At 41.4% G+C, this 20,949-nt stretch overlaps 1 protein-coding gene across 8 annotated transcripts in view; it reads left to right on the top strand.

Annotated features, from left to right (window-relative positions):
• NALCN (sodium leak channel, non-selective) overlaps window positions 1-20,949 on the top strand; it is a 300,415-nt gene that overhangs the window by 225,242 nt on the left and 54,224 nt on the right. For all 8 annotated transcript variants that reach the window (XM_089511232.1, XM_089511233.1, XM_089511229.1 and 5 more), the window contains 5 exons: window positions 6,346-6,482; window positions 8,145-8,286; window positions 18,240-18,313; window positions 19,075-19,176; window positions 19,527-19,596. In XM_089511232.1, the coding sequence (XP_089367358.1) occupies window positions 6,346-6,482; window positions 8,145-8,286; window positions 18,240-18,313; window positions 19,075-19,176; window positions 19,527-19,596 (525 nt within the window). The remainder of the gene's footprint in view (window positions 1-6,345; window positions 6,483-8,144; window positions 8,287-18,239; window positions 18,314-19,074; window positions 19,177-19,526; window positions 19,597-20,949) is intronic.

Raw genomic sequence — 20,949 nt, 5'->3', positions numbered from 1 at the left:
GCCTCTCCTTTCTCTTTCTTTTAAAAAAAGAAAGAAATGCATAATCACCACCAAACATTACTATTCAGAGATTGTCCACCAGCAATTTCAAATAGGAAATGCAGAAACAAGAAAGTGCCAAAGGAAAAAAAACCATGTTTCCATTATTTATCTGATCCTTGCAAATGGCTTTTTTAAACAAGTGGCAAAATAGATAAGTGTCAGGCTTATTTTAGTTAAGAAAAAGAAGCTACAATGACACCTTCAGACAGAGTTGCATGCAAGGCAAGAATCTCATGAAGTCCTCTTGCATGCAAGGATGATGGTAGGTGAATCCAAAATACATTCAGTTAGAATGATCTTAATATTAGCTCAATAGGAGGGAATGTACATGCAGCCATTTTCAGGACTGCAATGCTTTATCTAAACAATCTCTTCATATCTAGTGAAAAAATACATTTAGGGATGGGGCTGGCATTGGATCCATGGACACTCAGTTTGCAAACAGTTCAGTTTCAATTGCCCCAAGCAGAAGTGTGCACGCACAACTTGCCTTAAGCTAGGAGAATTTCACTCAATCTCCTTTTTAATACAATGCCACCAAATGTCAACAGTGACAAACAAAACACTTCTTCCCTTCCTTCCTCTCATACATAGACATACTCCATATACACAGCCATACACACAGATTCCATAGCACCATGGAAACTCAGGGCTTCCTTGTTGTGTTATGAGCTCATCTGTGTATGCAGACGTTATGATGACCCCACAACTGAGTATGATGGGCTTTGAGCTTGTGATAAAGAGTAGCTATGGTTTCTTCACAAAAGGCACCTTATGCACACCAAGTGATTAAGGGCTGTGTCCTAGACACAAAAACAAATGTGAGAACAGAACATAAGGTCAAATTAAAAAGCAGTATCATTATTCCAGTACACCAGAAGAGAACCCCATGTCCTCACTACCCATTTGGGGTTCACATATAGTCCCAGATGCCTTGGGGGTAAAGGTTAAAAACAATTTAAGCATTTTCTATAAATTGAATGATGCGGAGGTTGAACATGATGTCTTGCAGAGCAAATATTACCTCAAAATGTGTTTGCAGGCACTAAGTGAAGCTAAATGCCTTGTCCTGTCCAATATGTAGCATTATCTCAGCACGAGGGAAGTTTAGTTGTACTGTACAAGGGCTTTGAGCTCAGATTATTTTTAAAGCATGTTATTAATCATTATGTTGTTTTCAGCTAGATGCCTTTAAGTAACCTTGGCTATACCTCACTCTGGCTATACTGCTCCAAAATAAGAATTTATTCCCTCTTTTGCTTATATTAACATCCACCCCTTTTTTCATTTTGTTTATAGTCCTGGCTGTCATCTTTGGACAGTGGTTCTTGGTAGAGTGGGTCAATATCCATATGCAGTGCAATCACATTTTTATGTCACATTTACACGAAAGACAAAGTTGTCCTACATCCATAGCTCAAGAAACCGTTTGAACAACCTAATATACATTTGTAGCATGAACTGGCTCCCACATGCTTACTATGTTATTATCTGCTGTCAAGCTGACGTTGACCTATGGCGATCTGTTGACGTACCATCAACAGCCCAGCTCAGGACTTGAAGACTCACGGCTGTGCTTTCATTGATTGAGTCTATCCGTCTGTAATGTGGTCTTCCTCCTTTAATACTGCTTTCTACTACCAAGCACTATTGTCTTTTCTAGTGAATCATGTCTTCTCATGATATGTCCAAAGTACAACAGTCTCAGTTCAGTTATCTTGGCTTCTAGGGACAACTCTAGGACCCATTTATTTGTCTTTTTAACAGTCCGTGGTATCCATAGAACTCTCCTCCAGCATAACATTTCAAATTAATTGATTATCTTCCTATCAACTTTCTTCATTATCCAGCTTTCACAATGACACATAGAAATGGAATATATGGAAATACCTAGGCATTCACAGTATTAACTTTAGTATTCAATTATATATCTTTACACTTCAGGATCTTGTCTAGTTCCTTCATAGCTGCCTTTCCAAGTCTTAGTCCTCTGATTTCTTGACTGCAGCCTCCGTTCTTTTTATGCCTAAGCCAATATATGGAAAACCTTACCACGATCCCATCACAAGCAGAAGAATCTTGTAAGTTATGGAAGTGAATTTTCCTATTTTAATTCCAAAATTTCATTTACTGTGTTTTGGGCATTATAGCACCACTACCATCTTGTACTGGCCCTTTTTTTATCATGTTCCAAAGTTAGCAGTGCAATTGGTGCTTTGTCTCTCCCTCAATTGTCTTTCTACCCTTTCTGTTGGCATAAGTTTGTGTGTAAGAGTACTCTGTGGCAGTTGCAGTTCAACAATGTAATTCTCAGTTAGCAAGCATACCACAAGACTGATGGATTTCCACCTTCCTAGGTCACCATCTATCTGTTCAGAAGTGTCCATTGACACTTCTCCTGCAACTTCAAAGGAGCTGGATGACAGGGATATAGACTGAGGGGATACATTTCCATAAATATCTTCAAACGTTATTGTATTCACATTCTTCACACACACACACACACACACACACACACACACACACACACACAAAAGATTAGAGCCCAGGCTACCTCACCTTCTCAAAAATTGTACTCTTTTCCCTACATGTAATTGTCTGCTACTGGCAGAAAATATGTGAAAATGCCAGTGCGATGGGATAGGTATCATAAGTTTTACAGAGCAGGAAAAGGAATTAACTATGTGGTTGCCATATATAGGAATTGTATAATTAAAATAATGTCAGCTTCAGCCTTGGGATACACAGGAACTGGCCTTTGATGGTAGTAACCAGTGAAACTACAGTCACTATTTGTATGTCTGAATCCTGTGCTTTGCTACATCTGTGTAGCAAATAGGAGGCCTGTTTACCTGTACAATGAATAAAGTGTATGTGGGCTTATTAGATTGTCTGAATGGTTTCCCAAACATATAGCTATGCATGGAGTAGGGTAGCACCTGCAGAAAAAGGCATAGTTTCATTTCCAACTTGATCAGACTCAAGTTTAGCTTGTGGTCTATTGAGTAGGTTTGAAGCTGATGAACTGTTTAGACCTTCCTACTAGGGATCCTAGTCAGAACTGATTTTGAAAAATGGCTGCCAAAGCGAGTTTAGGGATGGCGGTTTTGGGGAGAAAAACCATACTATAATGCCAGGGTACAGCCCAGATGAAGCTTCAATTCAGCAGTGGTAAAATGAGTTTTTCAGTGGTGCGATAATGTCCTGGGACATTTTAAAAGCAGCTTAAAATATGGGACAACAGAGAATTAATTGGGACACTTAGAAGGTATGTACACACAAGGACTTGAACATACAAGTGTTTGATTTTGAGCAACAGCTCCTTGTGTTATATTAGAGACTGCCTTTTATACTTCCCACAGGTTTACTGTAAAGCATAAGGTATTCCTGTTCATGCAAAACAAGACCTAACTTGCCCTAGACATATGGATGCTTTGCTTCTTTGTTTATAGTTGCAAATGTAGGTTGTTACATGGACTTTTGTGTCCTCCTGTGTGTGAACATAGTGTGTGTGATGCAGTTCTTGTGCTGCTAAGGCTGCCAAAACTATCAGATTTATACCATAACATGAATAATTGTGTCTTCTATTCCCCTCAACTATTTATTATGGAGGTTACATAACTCACCTCTAGATATTTCCCTTGCTTCACCATTTCCTCCTTTCTCCTCAAGAAAACAAGTGAACAGTTTGAGACAAAAAGAAAATATTTTGGGGCTCAACAGATAGCCCCTAAGGGGCGGCCTCCAGCCACCCCTTTCCTAGCCGGATCGGGGCCATAGCAACCTCACACTGTGGCCCCAGTCCAACCTTTTGAAGGCACAAAAAGGAGCTGCAAAAAGTGGTTCCTTTTTGCACCCTTGAAAGGGCACCAGAGCGCAACAGCGCAGTTGTATGGCACCCCTTTGGCGCTGTATCATCTGGACACTGTGCCGGAGGCACGCCATGATGCCACACGGTGTCTGGAGTGGCATGTGGCATCAGAGCATCCTGGGGGGACAGAGTCGGGTGTGTGTCATGAGGATGCTACACCTCAACTCTGCCCCCAGGCCAACCTTTCAGGACAGTCTGTAAAGGGCCTTTGTCTTTTTTTAGGGTGTTTTGTTTGGGGTTTTTTGTTTTGTTTTGTTTTTTGCTCCCTAATCTTCAAAATATTGTCCCAGAATTGATTTTCTTGTATTCAACATCTCCCAGTCTGTTGTCAAACAGTTCTAATTAAGATGCTGTTTCCATTCTCAGAATGCATTAACGAAGATAAGGTTGCACATAATAGTGGCCCTTGCAATGCCCTTAAAGGACTCCTTTTCCCTCAGTGATTTACACTATCATTAATCTGTACCCTTTGTTTACATGCAGACTCAAAAGTGTTGCAAGCCCATGGGGGACTTTGTTTGCAGCAATGATAGCTATTCTGAGGTTATTGTCCTTCCATACTGGAGGCTGGTGAATACGAGCAGCCTGCCCTTCAGACACCTTCAGACGCTTATCTATGATTAGATGTTCTCCATTAGATATCCTAATGATTGTGCTGAAATTTAATTATCTTGTCTGGTTGTTTCCACACTTTCCTGAGCCACTGAAATTTTGAGGAGACGCCCTTTAGGAGTACAGGAGAGTCACAGTGATTTTGTGATATCTGTTTGACAGATACACATACTGAGGGTAGCTAAACAACCGGGTGCCACAGCAGACAGCACATGCTTTAAATTAATGGTTCTTAACCTTTTGCAGGTTATGAACGCCTTTGGAAATCTCATGAATGCCATAGACCCCCTTTCCAGAAAAATGCACATTAATATACAGTATATGTACAAACACTTTCAGCCAATTTATTTCATTGTATTAGAAACTGATTTCTTTCACATGGATGCATAATCACAATGAGCACTGCAAATAATCACAATGAAAAATAAATCCCAATGAACAATCAAAAGACTCCATTTTTACTTAAAATTCACTGTGATAGGAAAAATATAAAGTAACAGGAAGGAAATGGAAGTAAAAAATCATTTTGCATCCAGTGTATTGACCCTCTTAAGCCTGTTTGTTGACCCCTGGAGTGTATAGATCCCAAATTAAGACTCCCTGCATCAGTCCCTGCTTAAGAGCCAGGGCCAGCTTCTGAAACTCAGCCTCCCCTTCCCTTTACTTACTACATTATACTCTCCTCAAGCATATGCAGGTGTGAGAATAACTAATAGATATCAACCCCCAATGCTTATTGAAGAACATGTCATCTTGTCTGAAGAGCAGAGAAATACCTTTAGCTATTAGTTATTTAAAAGCCTGGAGAAATATTTAAAAAAATATTCCCATTTACAAGATGGCTATTCCTTTGGTTGTGAATGCCTAAGATACTTCCTCAGCATTAGCTTCCTAATCTCTTCTCCCTTAGTTCTTCTCTGCAAATCCTTTCTGCTTCTTACATTCTTCCAACCATATTTTATTCCCAAAATGAATGTTTTCTGAGATGAGCTGGAATAGCAATTACCTTGTCCTAGCATGGTTAGACAAACTACTAAGCCTGCTATATTGCCTTCAAGTTTATTCACAGGAACAGATGTCTTCCTATTCACAGGATCAGCAAAAAATTTCAAACGTGGATTGTCCAATATGCTAGAAATCTCTTTGGCGGTATGAATCCCAAAACCTAATTTAGTTTGGATTTGTGGCGTTTTAAGCTTTTACTGGATACTGTCATTCAAATTTTTTCCCATCACCTAAATGTATGTCACATCACACATTCCATTTATCTGCCATAGATGAAAGTAGTAAGGGGAGAAGTAATATTTATTGTCTTTATAGAGTATTAGAGAATTGTGGATTGGGGAGAATGCATAAAGGAAATACAGTGGGCCATTGGTATCTGCTGTGGTTTGGTTCCAGGATTCCTGGTAGATAACAAACTGCATGGATGCTCAAGCCTCATTACATACAATGGCATAGTAAAATGGTCCCCTTTCTATAAAATACCAAAATCAAGCTTTGCTTTTTGAATTTGTGTGCGTGTGTGAATATTTTCTAACTATGGTTGGTTGACTCCGTGGATACAGAGGGCTGACTGTACAAATATTCTCTACAACATTCATTGCATTTTGAATCTTTCAAAAAACATACTGTTTCAACTTCAATTTTGTAGCAGTAATTTTAACACATCCAAGGAGTATTGGAACCACCCAAGTGTTCTGTAGTTCTTTGCTGCCATCTTGTGTTTCTTCAGCTGACTACATCATCTTCAAAAGCAAAAATAATAATAAAAGAAATACTGGATTGTTTCATTATCTTACTTTATTTCACTTTATTAGCTGAAACAAAGTGAAGCGAATGCAGATACAAAGGAGAAGCTCCCATTGCGTCTTCGGATCTTCGAAAAATTCCCTAACAGACCTCAAATGGTAAAAATCTCCAAGCTCCCTTCGGATTTTACAGTCCCCAAAATAAGGTAGTAACCTTTTCCAACTCTCCTGACACACTGAACCAGTGTGAAGAGTATTTTGAGATAGATTTAAGACTTTCTCCACATTATTTCATTTGAGGTTTTTTGTGGGATCCTTCCTTTGTTCCATCCCCATAAAAATGCCTTTATTGAAAGAGATTTTTTTTTAATTGACTACTTCCAAATTCAGTACATACCAAATCAGAAGTAAGCTGCATTGAGTTCAGTGATGCTAATTACTCCCAGGTAAGATGGTACACGATTCTGTCATTAGTTATATAATTATTATATAATTATCTGACTTTGATTGGGTTTCTTGTATTGAACCTACAAAGTAGTGTGACCAGAATGAAGAATGCAAACAGACAAATAGTACTTGTAGGAAGAAAGACTGTGATTCTAAGATTTCACACTTCTTAGTATTACATTGTGAGAGCCACCTATGTTGGAATTTTATAAAACAGTTTATTAAAGTGTATTCATTTTGTTTTAGCTTTGGTTTTGTCCTGTAGAACATCAAAATATAGCAAAGTAAAATTATTAACACAAAAATATTAAACATCAAAATGTAGTTTATGCAAATTATAGTTAGAGCAAATACCTCTAACATCAGTTTGAGGCTGAACAGATTTTGTCTGTATTTGTGTCTTTAACACCGAGAAGATTGATTTGGATTGTAACAGCATTTTTGTCAGTGGTGGAGAGTGTCTTCCATGTCAGTGAGGCAATAAATTTCTTCATTGTCTGAGTCCAAATTTTAAAGGAGCTATCCAAAGAGAGAGAGAGAGAGCATGATGTAGTGGTTTCAGGGTCTGACTATGGCTCTGGGGGATCAGTGTTCAAATCCCTGCTTGACTATGGAAACCCACTGGGTGACCTTGGGCAAGTCACATTTTCTCAGCCTCAGAGGAAGGCAAAGGCAAACCACCTCTGAACAAATTTTGCAGAGAAATCCTTATGATAAGTTTGCCTTATGATCACCACAACTGGAAATGCCTTGAAGGCACACAGCAACATCCTAGGTACCAAAGCATATCCCCAAAGTATATTCATCACCTTGGATAGTTTCATTTCAACTCCTTCTAAAGCCTGAGGGTGGGAACCTGGAAATACCCTGGGAATGGGAACTGCCTGGCTGATACAAAATGATGCACAATGCAAAACAGGTGGTGATCAAAGATCATTTAGAACTTTTAGAACATTTGGTTGTTTGTTTCAAGGGTCCTATTCCTTCAGGTTTAATATATTAGGGTCCACATGCAGTGGGTGGGGCTGAATCCAATAGTGATTGTGTTTTTGTTCCCCTCACACCCAGATCATTCATGCCAAAGATTTGAACTGAATACCTGCAAAGAGATTTTGGAATTAGGCCAAGAGCCATAGGCTCTCCACTCCTGATTTAGACTGTTTTTCAGATGCATACAAATGTAATGGTAATCCTTAATCATTTGATTTAATTATTAAGCCAAAATCATTCTCTATGATACTGTATGCCTTTTATGATTTTGTATTTTAATTTTATCTTTTGTCTTAGCAGGGAGCAAATCATAGCATAGGACTATTATTACTGTCTGAGATACCGAAGTATAAACTTACTAACAAGTAAGGACAAAGTGAATCCCTGCTTTCCCTTCAATATCCTTTTTCCTTCTTTTTTGTAATTACAAGGGAAAGTTTTATGAAGCAATTTATTGATCGACAGCAGCAAGATACAATTTGTTTACTAAGAAGGCTTCCATCAGCTTCTTCTTCCTCTTGTGACCACTCCAAAAGGCTTGCAATTGAAGACAACAAATACATTGACCAGAAGGTAACCAGCAATATATGAGGTGAAGTTTTAGCAGAAGTCCTGTAAGAACACAGCCCATTATTGTTCAAGGTGGTGAACTGAACACATGGTGAAAGCCCAGCTTGGAATGTGGTCAAGGGCTACTTGGAGTAGTGTATGGACCAGGGTTTTTTTTTTTTTTAATTCATGAATTTAAATTGGACTTATAGATAAAACTGTACATATTCATTTATTTAGAAATCCAAAAATCATTCTGAATATTAACAACTCTTTTATAAAAGTCTAATGTGGTAAAAATATGGGTAGCTTGTGCGGTGTTAACCTATTGCAATGGTTTGTCTATCAACAATTTTTACAGTAGGACTACATATTATGCAAGTTCATATAACACAAGTCAGAAAAAGTATGTTTTCTCTAGGCATTTTCTAAGCCCTCCAACGCAATTGTATGGTATGCTTCTGCCAAAAACTAACCATAGAATTGTGCTGGAGAACCTAGAAAATGCCTAGAGAAGTATTCTCTCTAGGAATTACTAGATCTTCCAGCTCAACTGTGGTCAACTTCTATCATAAGCATACCATAGAAACATGTTAGAGAACCTAGAAAATGTCTAGAGAAAATACTTGGTCTTTCATTTCAGTTAAAAGAAATTATGTTCCAGATTATATGCAAAAATCGTATTATCTAAAAGGTCCCAGCATGGATTACTCATGTAATACATTGTCCTACTGTATATACCAATTGTATCCTTCATACACAGAATTCATTCATAACTTATGGGGCCTGTAAAAAAGGGGATGTCAAGTCAATTATAAAGTTTTTAAAGAGCCTGTGTGGCCAAATGTGATAAATTCAAGCGTAAACCAGAGTTCTAGAGTCAGTACTCAGCATCCCTAATTAAAAAGTTGGAGGATCAAATAACATGCAACATTAAACATTCTGAATGGATAAGACTTTTCTCATCTTTTACTCTAAGCATATAAGGCCCCCAATATGGATAGGGACAAGTGTAGAAGTATGATGTTTGAACTCCCCCATCTGGATGAGTGAGCAGAGTGTCACAACAGAAGACAACAGGAAAAACTGTATGGGAATAAAACAGGCCACAACTCTCTTAGGTTACACCCATAGAGACTTGGAAGATTATCAGACCAGCACTTACCATGGGGCAAGCACTGGTAAATCTCCTCTAAAATGTTGAGGAACCGCATGTATGTGAAAGCCTGGTGCACTTCCTCAACATCAGGGAATTGTCAGCTCCCCTCCAGCATCACTGAATCATTCGGGGAGAGGGAATTTCCTCTGAACGGAAACTTTGTGATCAGAGGAAAGTCCCTCTCCCAGAATGATTCAGTGATGAAGGGGGAAGCTGATGATTCCCTGACATTGAGGAAGCACATGAGGCTTTCACACATGTGCACTTCCTCAACATTTTAGAGGTGATTAACCAGTGCTTAAGCACTGGTCTGATAATCTTCTTGAGGTACATGAAATAGTGGACCCATGCATCAATTGACCCACCTGTCAGCCAATGACAACTCACCTGCACGCCAGGCTTTCACAACACATGGAACTGCAGGATATGGTGTCCCATGTGTGTATAAGTGACTGTATGTCCCCTCAGTCACAGGGAAGGAAGTAGGCCCAACAGCTTCTGAGCCCAGTATGTCCCTCAGAACCTTCATTCCCAAGGTCTCTTAAGAGGATCCCCAAGTGGGGTGGTGGCATGCAGGCCCTCTGCCCCCAAGCTGGTTTCATAATAATGCTAAAATTCCATAAAGAACAGTTAAATATGGAAATAAATAAAATTACAGTAGCAAAAGTACCCCACATGTAATGACAGGAAAGGAGAGGTGGGGAGTTGGAAAGGCAGCAGAAGCATGATTGACCATGTGTGCCAAAAATGAGCATTTAAAACTGCCCAGGCTGACCAGAGAAAGAAACTTCTCCTTTGGTGTCCACTGGGTATGGCTTGCACCTTCCAAACAGAGTCAACCAGCCATGTGGTTGTTTGTTTGTTTGTTTGTTTTTTGCTGTTTAGGGAAGGAAAGGTCCTCCTAGGGGCTGCTGAAGCTCCATTCCATCCAGCAGCAAACAAACAGGGATCCAGTTTACAACTTGTGCTTTTATCTAGCTGCCTCCTTGGAGTAGGGTTAAATTTCACTGCCATCAGATAAATAGGTATGAGGTTGTGTGTGTGTGTGAAATTATAATAGAAAAACACAGAGGCAGAAGGTTTAAGCTTTTCATACCCATGCACACTTGTTATTGAGCCATACAAGTTTTAAAAAATGATCTTTAGTTGTGTTTTATCTGTCTAATATAGTATGTAGTTTGACCCGGAGATAGTAGGTATGAGAGAAAGCTTTGCCCAAGGCATAGGAAAACTGTTGCCAAAGAGAACTTGGCAATATGGACATGAGCATGACTCAGTATAAAGTTATTTCATATACCCCATGGGAATTTTATCCATTTTGGTGGAACATTAGTTGCATTTTGCTAGACTGATGCTGCCTTTCTACAGTTATAATTACCATGGCAACCCCCCATTTAAACATACTGATTTCTTCCCAAATCTCCTTGCTAGCATAAAATTGAAATAGTAACCTTTTTTTAAAAAAAAATGAATACTTGTCTGTGTGCAGAGTAGAACGGAAAGAAGCTTGAGCTTCTTGTCAGTTAAACACAGATCATTGAAACCAAGAACAGTGAAAGAGACGTTCTGCTGAGAGCCGCAGCTTCTGTTGTGCATCCTATCTATATTTCATGCAACATGAATCAGAGAATCTGGAACACTTCCTAGTGTATAAAATGACGAGAGCTCCACTTTGTCAACATTTAACAAGGGCAAGTTCCTAACTGGGATGATCCTAGTCATCTTACCCATCTTTACCTTGATACTTTATAGGGGAATGTCACTTGGTAAACTGGATTCATTTTTATTTTATTTTTTATTTATTTAAAGTAATTATATCGTTCAGACAAAATTATATTCTTCAGACAAAAAGGATCCCAGAGCAGCTTAACAGGTATCTACCTCGCACTATATCCCTAGGGTCTCCCTTCAGCCTCCATCTTGAGGGGGAGAGAGAGGCAGGCTAGCTCCACCAGGCCTGCCTGGAAGAAGACAAGCCCTCCCTTCAGCCTCCATCTTGAGGGGGAGAGAAAGGCAGGCTAGCTCCACCAGGCCTGCCTGGAAGAAGACAAGCCCTCCCTTCAGCCTCCATCTTGAGGGAGAGAAAGGCAGGCTACCTCCACCAGGCCTGCCTGGAAGAAGACAAGCCCTCCCTTCAGCCTCCATCTTGAGGGAGAGAAAGGCAGGCTAGCTCCACCAGGCCTGCCTGGGAGAAGACAAGCCCTCCCTTCAGCCTCCATCTTGAGGGGGAGAGAAAGGCAGGCTAGCTCCACCAGGCCTGCCTGGAAGAAGACAAGCCCTCCCTTCAGCCTCCATCTTGAGGGAGAGAAAGGCAGGCTAGCTCCACCAGGCCTGCCTGGAAGAAGACAAGCCCTCCCTTCAGCCTCCATCTTGAGGGGGAGAGAAAGGCAGGCTAGCTCCACCAGGCCTGCCTGGAAGAAGACAAGCCCTCCCTTCAGCCTCCATCTTGAGGGAGAGAAAGGCAGGCTAGCTCCACCAGGCCTGCCTGGAAGAAGACAAGCCCTCCCTTCAGCCTCCATCTTGAGGGGGAGAGAAAGGCAGGCTAGCTCCACCAGGCCTGCCTGGAAGAAGACAAGCCCTCCCTTCAGCCTCCATCTTGAGGGGGAGAGAAAGGCAGGCTAGCTCCACCAGGCCTGCCTGGAAGAAGACAAGCCCTCCCTTCAGCCTCCATCTTGAGGGAGAGAAAGGCAGGCTAGCTCCACCAGGCCTGCCTGGAAGAAGACAAGCCCTCCCTTCAGCCTCCATCTTGAGGGGGAGAGAAAGGCAGGCTAGCTCCACCAGGCCTGCCTGGAAGAAGACAAGCCCTCCCTTCAGCCTCCATCTTGAGGGGGAGAGAAAGGCAGGCTAGCTCCACCAGGCCTGCCTGGAAGAAGACAAGCCCTCCCTTCAGCCTCCATCTTGAGGGGGAAAGAAAGGCAGGCTAGCTCCACCAGGCCTGCCTGGAAGAAGACAAGCCCTCCCTTCAGCCTCCATCTTGAGGGAGAGAAAGGCAGGCTAGCTCCACCAGGCCTGCCTGGAAGAAGACAAGCCCTCCCTTCAGCCTCCATCTTGAGGGAGAGAAAGGCAGGCTAGCTCCACCAGGCCTGCCTGGAAGAAGACAAGCCCTCCCTTCAGCCTCCATCTTGAGGGAGAGAAAGGCAGGCTAGCTCCACCAGGCCTGCCTGGGAGAAGACAAGCCCTCCCTTCAGCCTCCATCTTGAGGGGGAGAGAAAGGCAGGCTAGCTCCACCAGGCCTGCCTGGAAGAAGACAAGCCCTCCCTTCAGCCTCCATCTTGAGGGAGAGAAAGGCAGGCTAGCTCCACCAGGCCTGCCTGGAAGAAGACAAGCCCTCCCTTCAGCCTCCATCTTGAGGGAGAGAAAGGCAGGCTAGCTCCACCAGGCCTGCCTGGAAGAAGACAAGCCCTCCCTTCAGCCTCCATCTTGAGGGAGAGAAAGGCAGGCTAGCTCCACCAGGCCTGCCTGGAAGAAGACAAGCCCTCCCTTCAGCCTCCATCTTGAGGGGGAGAGAAAGGCAGGCTAGCTCCACCAGGCCTGCCTGGAAGAAGACAAGCCCTCCCTTCAGCCTCCATCTTGAGGGAGAGAAAGGCAGGCTAGCTCCAACTGCCTGCCTGGAAGAAGACAAGCCCTCCCTTCAGCCTCCATCTTGAGGGAGAGAAAGGCAGGCTAGCTCCACCAGGCCTGCCTGGAAGAAGACAAGCCCTCCCTTCAGCCTCCATCTTGAGGGGGAGAGAAAGGCAGGCTAGCTCCACCAGGCCTGCCTGGAAGAAGACAAGCCCTCCCTTCAGCCTCCATCTTGAGGGAGAGAAAGGCAGGCTACCTCCACCAGGCCTGCCTGGAAGAAGACAAGCCCTCCCTTCAGCCTCCATCTTGAGGGAGAGAAAGGCAGGCTAGCTCCACCAGGCCTGCCTGGAAGAAGACAAGCCCTCCCTTCAGCCTCCATCTTGAGGGAGAGAAAGGCAGGCTAGCTCCACCAGGCCTGCCTGGAAGAAGACAAGCCCTCCCTTCAGCCTCCATCTTGAGGGAGAGAAAGGCAGGCTACCTCCACCAGGCCTGCCTGGAAGAAGACAAGCCCTCCCTTCAGCCTCCATCTTGAGGGAGAGAAAGGCAGGCTAGCTCCACCAGGCCTGCCTGGGAGAAGACAAGCCCTCCCTTCAGCCTCCATCTTGAGGGGGAGAGAAAGGCAGGCTAGCTCCACCAGGCCTGCCTGGAAGAAGACAAGCCCTCCCTTCAACCTCCATCTTGAGGGAGAGAAAGGCAGGCTAGCTCCACCAGGCCTGCCTGGAAGAAGACAAGCCCTCCCTTCATCCTCCATCTTGAGGGAGAGAGAGGCAGGCTAGCTCCAACTGCCTGCCTGGAAGAAGACAAGCCCTCCCTTCAGCCTCCATCTTGAGGGAGAGAAAGGCAGGCTAGCTCCACCAGGCCTGCCTGGAAGAAGACAAGCCCTCCCTTCAGCCTCCATCTTGAGGGGGAGAGAAAGGCAGGCTAGCTCCACCAGGCCTGCCTGGAAGAAGACAAGCCCTCCCTTCAGCCTCCATCTTGAGGGAGAGAAAGGCAGGCTAGCTCCACCAGGCCTGCCTGGAAGAAGACAAGCCCTCCCTTCAGCCTCCATCTTGAGGGAGAGAAAGGCAGGCTAGCTCCACCAGGCCTGTCTGGAAGAAAAAAAGACCTCCCTTCAGCCTCCATCTTGAGGGAGAGAAAGGCAGGCTAGCTCCACCAGGCCTGCCTGGAAGAAGACAAGCCCTCCCTTCAGCCTCCATCTTGAGGGAGAGAAAGGCAGGCTAGCTCCACCAGGCCTGCCTGGAAGAAGACAAGCCCTCCCTTCAGCCTCCATCTTGAGGGGGAGAGAAAGGCAGGCTAGCTCCACCAGGCCTGCCTGGAAGAAGACAAGCCCTCCCTTCAGCCTCCATCTTGAGGGAGAGAAAGGCAGGCTAGCTCCACCAGGCCTGCCTGGAAGAAGACAAGCCCTCCCTTCAGCCTCCATCTTGAGGGAGAGAAAGGCAGGCTAGCTCCACCAGGCCTGTCTGGAAGAAAAAAAGACCTCCCTTCAGCCTCCATCTTGAGGGAGAGAAAGGCAGGCTAGCTCCACCAGGCCTGCCTGGAAGAAGACAAGCCCTCCCTTCAGCCTCCATCTTGAGGGAGAGAAAGGCAGGCTAGCTCCACCAGGCCTGTCTGGAAGAAAAAAAGACCTCCCTTCAGCCACCTTCTTGAGGGAGAGAGATTGTATTGTATTGCATTTTTGTACTGTACACCGCTATGATCATTGCGGAATAGCGGTCTATAAATAAAATGTATTATTATTATTATTATTAGGGTCCTAAATCACATAATCACATAAATCACACAATAATAATAAACTGATAATACATTTTATTTCTTACCCACCTCTCCTCAAAGTTTGAGCCTCAATAGCTGTCATTTAGTTCTAGGTTAAAGAGCTATATATGAATCATAGAATCATAGAATTGGAAGAGACCACAAGGGCCATCCAGTCCAACTCCCTGACATGCAGGAAATCTCAAAGCATCCCTGACAGATGGCCATCCAGCCTCTGTTTAAAGACCTCCAAGGAAGGAGACTCCACTACACTCTGAGGGAGTTTGTTCCACTGTCCTTACAGTAACAGTAACAGCCCTTACTGTCAGGAAGTTCCTCTTAATGTTGAGGTGAAATCTCCTGGAGCTTGTTGTAATGGTGATTTTATCTGATGTACTCTTGCCTCAATCCATGGGGAGAGGCGAGAAATATAAATAAAGATGATATTATTATTATTATTATTATTATTATTATTATTATTATTATTATTATACCGGGTCCTGTTCTCTGGAACAGCAGAAAACAAGCTGGCTCCCTCTTCAATATGACATCCCTTCAAATGTTTAAACAGGGCTATTATATCACCTCGTAACCTTCTCTTCTCCAGGCTAAACATCACCAGCTCCCTGATTCATTCCTCATAGGGCATGGTTTCCAGGCCCTTCACCGTTTTAGTCGCCCTCCTTTGGACACGCTCCAGTTTCTCCACATCCTTTTTGAATTGTGGTGCCCAGAACTGGTTAAAGCCTTAAACTTCAAGGAAAGACTTTCTTCCAAAATCTGAGTTATGCAAAACACTGGAAGTCAGTGTGATGAGATAAGATGATTGATTGATTGATTGATTGATTGATTGAAATATTTACATCTCACCCTTTGTCCAAAGATCTCAGGCCAGCATCTGGTAAAAACAATCTAACAAATTTAAAATAATTTTAAAAGGCTAAAATATATATTAAATAATAAAAAATAATTTAAAAGGTCAAAATAGTTTAAAATGAATTAAAACCATGAACATAAGAGGGTTTTTGTAAAGCCAATCAGCTCCCAAAAGCTTTCATGAACAAATATGTTTTTACTTGGAGCCTAATCAACAGCAATCTTGATGCCAGATGGGCCTCCAAGTGGAGGGTGTTCCACAACAGGGAGGGCTCTCTCCCATATCCTTGCATAGTATATTGCCTTGACTGATGGGACACAGACGAAGGCCTCTCCAATAGACCTTAAACTTCAGGCAGGTTCATATGTGGAGTGGTACTCCTCCAAGTATCAACATCTTAACTAACAGAATATTTGACATATACAAAGAACATAGAATCACAAACAAGGGAATTAAAAAGGTATCATATACTTTCTCGAAATGATATAGTATACTGGTGAGTTATATCTTTCAGAGCTACCAAAGATATGTAGCCAAAGGGAATTATGTGAGTCATAAATCCATCTTTCTCTGTCTTCTTGGTAGACGATTCAGTGTGGAATCCAGGGATAATAACTTGCACAGACTCTTGACCATGAAACTTATACAAGAGATAACCTGATTTAGGAATTACTCTCTTGTACAGATACAGATTAACAGAGATTTATATGCCATTTCTGTAATCTAACAGATTCTGTTCCTGACACTAGCTTTCATTCTTGGGGAAGGATATAACTCAAAGTATCTGAGTGTGAATATGCCCTCATGTGTAGTACCCACTTTCTCTAATAAGAGAAAGGCTAGCAGATGGGTACAATATCGCTGTTTCCAGAGCCGCTTCTCCCGGTTCTTTTCGGATCTGGCAGTTTTCCAGCTTGCAAAAATGGTTGGTGGAGCACTCCTCGAAGCAGGGATGGACCTGGGCTGTATTCAGGCAGCAAATAAGGCGGCAAAAACCATCTGATAATATCAGGATGCTGCCCGAATTAAGGCTTAAACTGGATAGAGGTAAACCAAATTAAAATGCCATGGGATGAGCTCTTTAATTAGTCTTTTCAGACAAAGCACAAATGATTTTATTCTCCAAGTTTCCTTTCAATTACAGTTTAGATAGACATTCGTTTGAATGAATTCATCAGTAATAAAAATCTGACTGGCAAAGATAAAATGAAAACCATTCTCCTCTTTCCTCCACCCCCAGTCTATGGAACCAAAGTTTGGATTTTGACAACTTAAATTTTGACTTCCTTATTTTTGTATTTGGATGTTTTTGACACAAATGTTGATTGCTAATTCAATCTAAAATGCTTGCTCAGTTACTTCTTATGTCAAAGCTTTTGACCTGACCTAAATGTGCCTTTTGTTCCACATCCTTGCATTAAACACAGATTAGTTCTCCAATATTACTTAGTTGTTTTTTCATTCAGAAGTGACTAGGGAATCTGACTAATGATAATATTCTGAGAGCCAAACTGACTATTATTCTGGTAGATCTCCTGATGGGCTCTGTGCTGTTTCTTTCCCTGAAATGATCTGCATATCTCTGCAGCAATGGTGCTGGTGAAGGACTATTTAACCCTTTCCTTTTGTACTCTTTTCTTAATGACAGACACATCCCATGCATACTCACATACAAATGCACAGGTTTTACTTTGTCCTGCTAGTCATATCTTAGATAAAAGTTACTTTAAAAAAGAATATAATAATGGCTTGCTGATGCCATACATAACTGAACAGTGATGGGATGGTACAGTTAAATGGGATTTACTCCCAGGAAAGGTATGTAGTACTTACCAGACCATTCCCTTTATCTTTAAAAAATAACTCCCCCCCCCAAAAAAAAAAAATTAGATGGATGTTTTTAGAAAATCTTTTGTCATCTACAACATCTGGGTTGTTGTCATATGGATGGTGACTTGCCATTCATATAGCAAATATAGCAGATGTGGTTTTGGCTTTACTGTCTACTGGAACCATCTGCCTGCCTTTAAGCAATTTTATGATATGGGTAACTGGCAGATTTTCTCTCATAATCAGAGTTTGTGTGACTTTGGTTTTTATAGCAGCTATATTCTCTGGTCATGGAATTAAGATTAGTGCATTGCAAAACAAAACGGGAAGATGTAGAACTTCACAAAATGCTAACAGAGTTTACAAGAAATTTACAGATTCTTGGGAAATATTACCACAGAGATGTCCATGTACATTTTGTCACATTAAGAAGATAGCTCTGCCTTCATAATAGCAATGTAAACTTGGTGGAGCTCTTCTTTCAAAACAATTCTCCAAATACTATTAAGCCATTTAACACACACTGGGTAATGTAGGGGTAGCTAGGAGAAATACTTGTATGCTTACAAGTAATTGTTTTCATATAAATATCACTCTAGAGCAGTTGCTCCAGAGGTAAATGTCAAGGCTTGCTGGAAGGTGCAAATTGCAAAGATATCTGGTTTACCATATCAGGCCTTACCTGTTAATGTTTGGGTCAGGTACTTCAATATCATAGTGTATCTTAGTTGGCCATTGGCTTTCTGGACTATGACAGGATATACAAAAAGTAAAGATGCTTTTTCCTTTGTTCTGCAGCTCCGCAAATCTGTTTTCAGCATTAGGGCAAGAAACCTTCTGGAAAAGGAGACTGCAATCAATAAAATTCTTAGGTAATATTTGTGAGTTAATGCTTTCTTTCATTTCATGTGCAACTAAATTTATGCTACTCAATAATAAACCATTTTGTCCAATCCAATTCTCCTTTCCCTTCTTTCTCTTCTTATTTGTGACTTTTTGTGCCCATGATGATTAGAGATATTCACTTTTGTTAATTTCAACAATTTTCTCCCCGTTGCAGGATTTAAATAAGAAAATGTAACTGTGTTTTAAGACTATTTATTGATCAGGATTTGTTTTCATAATATAAATGCTTTGCATTTTAAAAAAACCTAGCCCTGTTAGGTTATTTTTTTAAATAAAGGAAACATTATTTTCTATGTCAGAAGCTATTCTTTGTACAGAAACGTGATTTTCAATGAGAAAGTAAGTTTCCTGTGTAAAAAAATCATACTTTCTGCACACAAAAAACATTGTCAGCAGAGAAGACATTTTGTGCAATTCCTTTTCCCCACATCTTTAAGAATGGACAAATTTCGTGTTTTAAAAGTCCTAAAACGTAAAGAATCTCACTGTATCCAAATTTTCTCACTGGGAAGCCCTGATGGTGGAGATGATCCATTTCATTTTTTTACACAAAAACAGAAAAATAATAATAATAATAATAATAATAATGTTTATTTATATACCACTTTTCCAAATTAGATCAAAGCGGTGTATTTAAAACAAACTGTAAACATAAAATCCTTGTTTAAATTTGTTTTCTTTTGTCTATAGAATTTTCTTATTCTTATGATATTATTTTTTCCCCTAGGGCCTGCACTCGTCAGCGCATGCTAAGTGGTTCCTTTGAGGGACAGCCTGCGAAAGAAAGATCAATTCTGAGTGTCCAGCATCACATACGCCAAGAACGCAGGTAAGTACAGTTACCAGAAAACCTTTAAAGGAAAAAAACGTGTGTATCAAATACAGCATAGTAAATATTTGTGAGTTAAAAGTTACTTGCACAAGGGCTAAATCCCTACATTTTAATGGCAGCAACAATTTCAAAGTCATTGTCACATATTAATACAAAAAAGGCTTTTTCAACATTCCATGGCATCCAAACTATTAATGTAAAAGAGCGGAAAACGTGATTAATATAGTAGATTAATATAGGCTGAATAACATACAAGCTGTTGATATAACCTAAAGAAAACTGTGATAAGTATTGCATAATGATAATGATATCAGTATCTCTTACCCAGATAAATGTGATAATTTCAGATCACTAAGACATGGATCCAATAGTCAACGAATCAGCAGAGGAAAATCTCTTGAAACTTTAACCCAAGATGTAAGTCTATACAGACATTATTCAGACTGTAATGTTGTTGTGTGCCTTCAAGTCATTTCCAGCATAGGGTGACTCTAAATCAAATCTATCATGGAGTTTTCTTGGCCAGTGTTGTTCAAAGGGGTATTGCCTTTTCCTCTGAGGCTGAGAGTATGTGAGTTGCTCAAAGTCACCATGGCTTGAACAGCGATTTTAACCCTGGTCTCCAGAGTCTATGCTGATCATAATATTTAACATTAAAATAGGTGCAATTTTAAAATATGTATGATAGCACAACAAATAATAACTGCTACAATAACCATTCTGTCCATACACTATCACTATTACATTAGTTAATTTATTTTATATTTATTTATTTGACTTCTGTGCCACCTTCCTCCCAAAAAGGGAGTGTCAGTGTAAAACAATATTAAAGGGCATGGGTCTGTCTGTCAGAGTAATACCTCCAAGTTAATGAATCTTGTCATAGAAAGTTTGACAGATATACAAAGCAGACCCTAAGGATATGCATCTGCAGATTGTTTGGGGTTTGATGCATTACTTGATTTTAATTAATTGTGTTTATTTGAAGACTGTAATATCATCTCCAGTCACAAGATGGCAGATGTTGATAATTAACTCATGGTAACATTTGAGATCCATGCAATATGAAGCCCTCTTTTTGCATCTCCTTTTTGCACCCTGGAAAGGTCAGATTAGGGTCGTGGCACCCTTAGGGGAGGTCTGCACAGCCCCTAATTCCTCAGGTGCATGTTAGTGTGTACCAATGTCATTAGGCATGGCTTGATCCAAACAAGGTCAGCTCTGACATCTGCATAGTTTTGTTTGGAGGGTTGGGTGTATTCCAACCTATGCAATGCTGGGTACTTTTGTTAGTTCTAGAATGAATAGACTGGGACTGGTTGTGGAAAGTATTGGTCTGGGACTGAAATTGCCTGCTGAGTCAGAATTCATACTTTCACTATCAATCAACTACTTATCAAATATGCTTACTGGTGACATATGGCTCCAACAAGCCATGGGTATTGATCTTACGAAGTAAATCATGTAGTACTTCATAGCTATTTCTACAGGTTCCACAGTGGCTCCATAAGTGGTTTCATTGAAATTGTACAAGAAGATTGTAGCAACTGTCATACATTCAATGACCACCGGTGGCTTCCATATCAGTGTGATGATGAATTCACTCTAAATTATAGTGTGAGCTTTGAAGGAGCTGTCCAATGTGTTGAACCCTGAGTCACAAAATAGGAAACAAGCCAATCCTGCTTGTCTGGTTGGCTTCTGTGAGTATAATAAAGTCTCATGGGGTGCCCCGGATATCTGTCTTAACTGAATATAAACAAAATACTT

This window comes from Sceloporus occidentalis, unplaced genomic scaffold (genome assembly GCF_023333645.1).
Source record: "Sceloporus occidentalis isolate IW3139 unplaced genomic scaffold, rSceOcc1.0.p SCAF_2, whole genome shotgun sequence".
Taxonomy (NCBI): Eukaryota; Metazoa; Chordata; class Lepidosauria; order Squamata; family Phrynosomatidae; genus Sceloporus; species Sceloporus occidentalis.
This window is presented reverse-complemented; position numbering and strand designations above follow the sequence as displayed.